Genomic DNA, 7970 nt, shown 5'->3' with positions numbered 1-7970 from the left:
ACATGAGAGCGCAGATGTATGCTGTTCTTTCCTAGCTTGTTGGTTGTGTATTTGGTCTACAGTGACATATGATGAAAATCCTAATTAGTCTAATGCTTATATGATACCTTCTTCCTCTGTAGCCTGATAATGTGGACCGCAGTAAGTAAATAGAACACTTAAATTCTGCTGGTTTCCTCACTTTTTTGTCTTGGTTTCTTCAGGAATACGTAATCTTGAGACGCAATATCAGATAGTACAATGTGAAACTGCACTCTCAATTATCAGTATTTCGTCTTAAACTGTAAGCATTCCAAAATTGATTCCAAATATCATTACCAGACATAAAATTGCTAATTTAAATTGTCTTATTATTATACTGTACACCATTTATAGTGTAATATGGGTAGTCAACGGAATCTGTGGTTTTAAGCCTGAGATGAGCAATTAAACAATATGTGAAACGAAGTGATTTTAGATCTGAATAACGACGTAATTGTTCGACAAAGGCCTCGTTCCATATCTCTAACAGTCCTCTTGCTGCCCCTTACTTTCCTCTTTCTCGACATATGTGAACAAGACTAATTCATTAAACGTTTTTAACCATTCAATTGTTGTCGCGTGGGTAAAAGTGTTAACATTGGAAGGAAATTAGTGAAAACAGTACTATGAACAGGTCGCGTTGAGCGTGTTGGAACGCAGCCCACAGCGCTGTTGCTAGGAGGCGCTGTTGGAAGCCCGGAAGAGTTGGAATTGATGATGATGGTCAACCCGAGATTGAAGGAGAAACACAGGGTTCGTGTTGTAGCCGCTCTTTGATGTTTCCCTGCGGCATACATTTGTGTCCTACCCTCCAGCCTTCGGGAGAAAGAAAAGGAAACAACCCTCTCCCGCACTCTTTTTTGAAGGTAAGAATCGAGCAATAATCACGGGTTTATAACCTCATCAACCGTCACCCTGCCGGGGCACATCTGGACTAAAACATCTCTGTGGTTTCAAAACACGCCGTGAGTTCGAGCATCGCTTGGATGAAATATTAGAAGCATAGGGTAGCAAGCGTGCTCCGTGATAGCAGGACAGCGTTACCCAAAGGCACCCGTTCCCACCTCCACCGCCCGGTCACCAGGCTGTGATGAATCGGTAGCGACTGTAACCCGGCCAACGGAGACCACCAGGTTACCCACCAGCATCGCAAGGACTCCGGGTCGAATTCAAACCTCGCCGAGGGAGTGATCTTTTTTTAGAGATGGAGTGGAGTAAACGACACTGATCGCAAAGCAGCTTCCATTGAAATTGGGTGGTCATCCATACAGATGTGCGCCAACACCCAGTGTGCACCAACTTGCATGTGATGGTCCGTGCCATCCATTTGCTGACGTGCAGTAATGGACACTGTATTGATAAGACACATGATTCCAGATGCATTTCAGAAGGACACGGAAACGGAAACGGCTCTCTAACGAGGTCTGATAGGAAGGAATGACAGGAATGTGATGAGTGTGATAAAAACGTTTAGCACAGACAGAACCGCTTTTGTTGTGCAGCTATTTGCCCTGCTCTTCCATACATGACAGATTATTTGCTCACCCAGTGCATCGTGACCTCACTTGTCCACTGACTAACACTCTTTATTTAATCAGCTGGGTGACGAGGCTACATGGTGTCTGTCTCCTAGTGTGGATGCGTGGGTGTCCAGAGATGGAAGGCTATGAGGAGTTCTGTCTGCGGAGTTTGGCTGTACTGCAGGAGGAAGGGCTTTTCAAGAAGACAACAAGTGACCCGTTGTGGTCCCTGACGGCTCTCTCTACGATTTGCTTTCATGGGAAACCGGTGCTGTCGCCACTGGTGAGGAGGAAATAAACATAGATATGGGAAATTATATGGGAACAAAAACATAAATGTTATTGATCTTCTGCTTTCTAATGATGTGTTGTTTGGTTGGTTTCTTTCGAAAATCCGTATTTCCGTCACAATCCGGGTGTATTTTTTTCCTATACTGCACAGTAACATAAAACATAGAGTATTTAGAAGGACGTTATGATACATATTTCATCCATAAACCTCAGATGTATATGCACAGTGACATTTAGGGTGAAACCCATTCATTTCTTAGACCTACATAATGTATCTAAAGCATTGGGGGGCTGGGTCGTTTCTATTAGATCAGCAGTTAGCAGCGGAAAGAGAGTGGACATAATTTATTATCAGGAACATCAAGACTATTTGATAATCAGGAGAATCAATCCAATTGTTCTCAGGAATAGCCACATGATAACAAGTGTAATGTGACACAAACGAGACACAAACATTAGCTGCCAGTGGAAGAAAAGTAATCGTATTATAGGCAATAACTGAAAATAGATCAGAAATTAACCGAATGAAATATTTTTTGTGTATTGAAAATAATAACAAGTTCTTGAATCATCTTTCCTCATGATGTAATGTGTATTTTCTTTTCCCCAGTTGAGTGCAGAGCAGCGTAGTGAGATGCGTGACCACAGACAGAAGGCGGTCCAGCTGGAGGTGGACAGGCAGAACATGCAGAAGAAAATCCTTATGGCCCGAGTTCAGGGTATCCTGGATCAAGCTCAGGTCAGTAGCACGGTGTGGTCCTGGGTAACAACATGTGGTCACTGTCAGGATTTAATGGAAAAAGGACGATATAGCAAAATCCATATAGCACATCCAAATGCTCACAAGATTCATACAACATAGATTTGCCACTGTCTGCTCAGGAAATAAAACATCACGCCTCTTTATTTAGTTTCACAATATCCCTTTATCTAAATTTCTTAGATATGAATATAAGGACTGTGTGTCAGTCCCAGGATGTAGCACAAAAACTAAATTACAGTATGTCCCAGAATCTCTAGCGTCATTTGCAGACTTAGATACAGGTTGTCTGATTCAACACTGTCTCTGACAGGCTGTGCTATTTTTACTGTCTTTGTGATGTGTTTGTACCACGCCCAAAGGATGTGTATTTTCAACAATAACATTCCAGACTGGGCAATTTATTAAGATGTCTGGATTAATATCAAGCCTAACGTTAAAAGTACTTCAGTTGATTCTAAAGTCTGAAGTTGTTTTAGATCATTTAAGTTACTTTTTCAGTTTAGGCACATGGCATTTGGTTGAGAACAAACACTGGACTATCCGATATTTCTTAACATTTCATTGTCTATATGTCTGTAATAAACTGCTTTACGCTATTGTTGTTTGGCGAATATCCTTCCATCAGATACTCATCCTTTATCTTTGCTTTTAATTATTAAAATTATTTGATGTTTGGTAATCACAATTTATTGCCTCTAAACAGGCACAAAAAGTACCAAGTGAAGACGCTGAAAAGCTGCCAGCTTCTAAATCCACAGCGGTCAGTGGCTACACCTTGATCACAGACTCTCCTGGACTTCCTAGAGACCCTGGACTTCAGACAAATCAACAGCCATGCTCTGAGATTCCCATCCTTAATGGCTACATGGCGGTGAAGGAAGTGATGACGGAGAGGGTAGAGAAAAGTGAGGAGGAAGACGAGGAAGAAGAGGAGGATATTAGTTTGGACAGTCTTCTTAAGAGATCAAGGGAGTATGTGAAGAGAGAGCAGACTCAGCAGGAGTCAAATGTTGTCCACACAGTCAGCAGGACTCCCCTGCCAGAGACCATCTCTGACAAGGAGAAGAAGAGCTGCAGTCCAATGAGGGACGCAGGTTTTCAGTTTGGATTCAGTCTGCACCATAGCCCCATTGGCCAACCTCAGACCCAAATCCAGTATAAGACATTCTGTGACCCCAGTCCCCAACAGTCCTGCTGCCTCTCGCCTCCTCTACCCGGCAGGTATGCTCGTCTCCCCAGCCCACAGTCCAGCACTAGCCCCCGTGCACAAAAACGTAAACCACGGCCAGTTTCTACAGGAAACATCCATATTTCCTTCCCCATCGGCCCAGCAGACCTTATCCCTCCAAGTCCTGTAAGATCAGGGGTAGTTGCTGGCATGGCAGATTGGGGAGAAGTCCCAAGTCCCAGCGGCTCATTGGGGAGTGAACGTGATGCTGTTAGCAGTGGCAATCGCCGATCCAGCCATTGTGGTACCAGTCCATCGCAGGAGCCCTTTAGACCCATTAGTGCCGCAGTGTTCGGCACAAAGGGACAGCTTGACCATCTGGCGGCAGGATTTCGCCGGCGCTGCCACACTTTGGACGGCCAACTGCATAACCACCACTCTGGAGTTGAGCACGTAGACCGCAGCCAGGAAAGGGTTCCTCGTTTCATGGCAGGAGTTACGTGTATGGCTCCAAGTTGGCGCACATGTGGAGCCTCCTTCAACAAGTCGTGTAAAGTAGAGAACCCCTCCCCATCTCCGCCCTGCACGGCTTCTGACTTGGCTCAGGCCACACTCAGAATGGAGGCTGATGACCCTCAAGAGACAAACAATGGAAGGCTCACACCAACTGTCCTCAGAAATGCAGCTGAAGCACAAGCCAACAAGACGGGTGAGTCCCTCCCGAACAATTTACTGAACCCCACATAGTGGAAATGTGGAATGTGTACTCATCATAGTTTCTTTCACACCTTCAAGGTAAGAGTAAAAAAATTAAGTATTTTTTCGTGCAAATAAACAGAGGAGACCCAGAGGCGAGCACTGGCTCTGGAGGACATGCAAAGGTGTCTGGAGGAGGAGCATTCCTTGCAGATGTGTCTCCTCCTGGCTGAGCAGGAGAAAGAGCAACAGCACCTCTGTCTGGTCAGCGCATGGACACGCATTCTTTATAGTTGCAACGTTAAAATGTGAACTCTTTGGTTAAGGTAACAGCCCTGACGTGTTTGTCTCCTCCATACACATGTGTCCAGGAGCTCGAGGAGTCGGATAGAAGACTGAAGGAGCACGGGTGTATGCGGCCTTTGTGTAAGGGTGCTTGTGGGTCAAATTTGATGTCTGTGAGGGACAGCCCTTCCTGCCCAGGACTAAACCTTGCTCACACACCATCTGAGTCATCACTTGGACACAGTACAGGTACCACTTAACCATGCTCACCTAATACTGTGTTGTTGTCTGTGAAACCGTGTTCAGAAAAGACAATAATAGTATTGTGGTGTATTAACTCTGAGTATTACTTCTATTCGGACAACACTTCCGTCCCCATTTGTACAAGACCAACTGGAGAAAGAGCTTAATGTGAATTCAGCGTGTATATGGAGGCTCAAAAAATTACATTTAGATTATGTTTATATCTCCAGGTTTTCCCAGTCCCGTGAGTTCCAGTGTGTCCTCGCCTTCGTTCCAGCCTCCCGTTTATCTGTGGAGTCCAACATGGGCAGGTAGCAAACCTCGAGCGAGGCTCAGTCTGGTAGGTGTGCACAAGTAGACAAGAGGGTGTGTGTTATTGCATGTTACACATGTTGGGATCTGGCTTGGTTATCAGAAAGTATATTATAACTATTGACATTAATACAACTATTAATATCAATAGAATGTAGATTGAGATTTGAAGTCTCAAAGTTGGTGTTCACTCAAGATGTCAATATTTTATGTTCTATTCAATATTGACAGTGAACTATGAACGTTTGATTCAGTGCTCTCTCTCCTTTAACAAAGTCCCAACTCAGTCCCCTCAACTTGTGTCTTCTTGTTGTCCAGGTTCTGACAGCAGAGCAGCAGAGAGCCTTCTGTCGGATTGGAGCCGTCATTCGTGGCTTCCTCACTCGCAGACTGCTCAAAACGGAGAAGGTCAAACACCTGCGACAGACCATCATGGTGAGATTTCACAACCGACGTGCACTACCATTTGAATCATTCAGTAAATTAATGATCATGTTGGTGACGGTATGTTAAGGAGTGTGTACTGTATATATGTGTCCTTAGGATACACAGGAGTTCATCCGTTCATTCCAGACAGAAGCTCCACAGAAGAGAGGCCCCTGCTCAGCACAAGATCGCTCCCTGCAGGAGAGAGTCAGAGCCCAGGTATGCATGTGTACTTACTGTCGATAGACAGCAGAGGTCCATCTTACCTTGTGTTTATTTGTGCATCTTTTGACCCTCAGTTACGTGCGGCCTTATATGACATCCATGATATCTTCTTTGAAATGCCTCTCTGGGATCGATTAGCATTGCTGCATCAGGACAGGGAGCTACGAGCAGAGAGGAAGCTGCGAGACATGGTAACCTGCCAACCAACCAATCACATACTAATATTTGAACAGAAAGACGTTTTAGTACACATATCTTTTCACTATGAACTTTAAAATTAACTTTATTAAAGTATTCGTCTGGATCCTTTTAGTAATGTTTAGAGAGCTATAAATCCAGACAGTCATGTTCCTTGTCTCATCCTGTGAGTGGCAGTGATTCGTTCACAAACTATGATCCTTGCTGACGTTCTCAGAAGCAGAAAGCCAAGAGCCCCAAGGAGAGAGTGGTTCTGTCTGCTGCCACACAGAGGTCTCTGGACAGAAAAAAAAGGTAAGGTGTGAAAGAGGAACACAGCCTCACATTGTAGATGCAATCTGGTTTTCAATGGCAATGTTTTTGGTGATGAGATTCAGGGATCAGCAGTGTTTTTATATGTGTTTGATACTCCTCCAGGGTCAGTGAATCCCCGTCCACAGCCAGAAGGAAGCAGCAGAAGCCAAAGAGCACGTCTACTAACAGGTGCTCTATCTGTACTGAAATGTCCTGTGTTTCATGTCCCAGTTGATTAGTTCTCTAAATACATCCTATCTTCATGCCTAGAGTCCTGAAGCCTAGTCAAGGCCAAAACTCTGCTGTGCCGGGCCAGCTGAACCACCAGGGGTGAGACGAGTTCCACCATAACCACAAAGCGCCTGAACTGCTCTCAAAACTCACATAAACTGCCATATGTAATTTATGTGGAGATACGTGACTCCACCTCACCACACTACTCTGAAGATGTTTGCTTTCGTGATCTAATGTATGACAGTGTCCTTATCTACTCAGGAGCTCCTACAGGAAGAGCCCAGAGGAGAGAGTGAGGCGCTCAGACAGCCTGAAGAAGCAGCACTCTCTTGGTTAACGGATGACTCAACTTCCCTGTGAACTGGATTTTTTAGTCTTTCTATACAAACTTTGCCTCAATGCAGGTCCAGTCTGTGCTGCTAATATGATTGTACCGTGTGAAACTCAAATGGTTGTATTCACTACCATACTAATAGTAAATACATTGGTAAACATCATCATGATGTGGTTCTTTTATTTCTTTATTTAATGGTGCTGAGTTTACTCATTTTAGTGTGATTCAACATTGGTGATATATTCTTCTACACAGTGGAGCACTTTTAAATGAATGTAGGCTCCTACAACTGGAAATGGACATCAAAACACTGACTATTGAGACGATTGAGTGAAATGCATATCAAGTTTTCTCTCATTGTCCACTGTCATGTCAACTTTTAAGGTCAGATTCTAAATAAAAGAATATACGTTTTTGTTGAGGGATTGGTACACACACTAGTTCACTGTGATATCACACAGACTTTATTTCTGCGTCATTAGTATTCAGTGTCTTGATGTTTGATAACACTCTTTTTTTTAAATTGTTTTATTCAAAATCTTAAATCGTCCTGTTTTTGGTTGTTGTGTGTTACTAAACATGCTTGGGAACTTTAATGTAGATTTGTGTGAGGAAATTATATATCAGGTTGCAGTTTTTTCAGATGTTTCTTGATATCTTGGTATTTTTATATCTGCTCTGCTGAAAATCTGGACGGTGAATTGAATCCATTGTAACCATCATGGATTTAAGGCTCACAGCGTGACTAACCACTAGAGGTTTTTGAAACCACATTTCAGTGCGAGAGAGTTTCATCCGAAATGTTGCATCAGAATACCTACTGCAATGACATGAAGAACATAAACACGGTATGCACTCATAGCTGAGGACGGCCTCATCAGCACATCATGTATTTATTTTAAGTATATTTTTAAGTAAACTTCACCTTGTTTGACTAAAGCTGGGTTCATCAAGAGAGGC

The 7970-nt window shown here is 43.6% G+C and overlaps 1 protein-coding gene across 6 annotated transcripts; it reads left to right on the top strand.

The window, feature by feature from the left end:
• Positions 1 to 633: 633 nt before the first annotated feature.
• On the top strand, positions 634 to 7173 carry ccp110 (centriolar coiled-coil protein 110). 6 transcript variants are annotated; one of them, XM_040189992.2, is made up of 14 exons: positions 634 to 887; positions 1655 to 1824; positions 2443 to 2571; positions 3299 to 4472; positions 4602 to 4723; positions 4831 to 4993; positions 5218 to 5327; positions 5618 to 5734; positions 5843 to 5944; positions 6025 to 6141; positions 6366 to 6442; positions 6566 to 6631; positions 6713 to 6772; positions 6950 to 7173. In XM_040189992.2, the coding sequence occupies exons 2-14, from the start codon at positions 1660 to 1662 to the stop codon at positions 7011 to 7013; spliced, it is 2466 nt and encodes an 821-aa protein (XP_040045926.2). In that variant the 5' UTR covers positions 634 to 887; positions 1655 to 1659; the 3' UTR covers positions 7014 to 7173. The 6 variants fall into 6 exon arrangements, with proteins under 6 accessions (XP_040045926.2, XP_040045925.2, XP_077939925.1 ...); XM_040189991.2 differs by having other exon boundaries at positions 6941 to 7173; XM_078083799.1 differs by having other exon boundaries at positions 6938 to 7173.
• The last annotated feature ends 797 nt before the right edge of the window (positions 7174 to 7970 follow it).

This window comes from Gasterosteus aculeatus, chromosome 11 (genome assembly GCF_964276395.1).
Source record: "Gasterosteus aculeatus chromosome 11, fGasAcu3.hap1.1, whole genome shotgun sequence".
In the NCBI taxonomy this organism is placed as follows: domain Eukaryota; kingdom Metazoa; phylum Chordata; class Actinopteri; order Perciformes; family Gasterosteidae; genus Gasterosteus; species Gasterosteus aculeatus.
Note: the sequence above shows the minus strand (reverse complement) of the source record. Positions and strands in the feature narration are given on the sequence as shown.

Bases quoted from the DNA above. Each gene is read 5' to 3' on its own strand.
- ccp110 (XM_078083799.1), top strand. From the start codon at position 1,660: ATGCGTGGGTGTCCAGAGATGGAAGGCTATGAGGAGTTCTGTCTGCGG. The intron at 4,473-4,601 runs GTGAGTCCCTCC...GCAAATAAACAG, and splicing joins AGCACAAGCCAACAAGACGG to AGGAGACCCAGAGGCGAGCA. The intron at 4,994-5,217 runs GTACCACTTAAC...TTATATCTCCAG, and splicing joins ATCACTTGGACACAGTACAG to GTTTTCCCAGTCCCGTGAGT.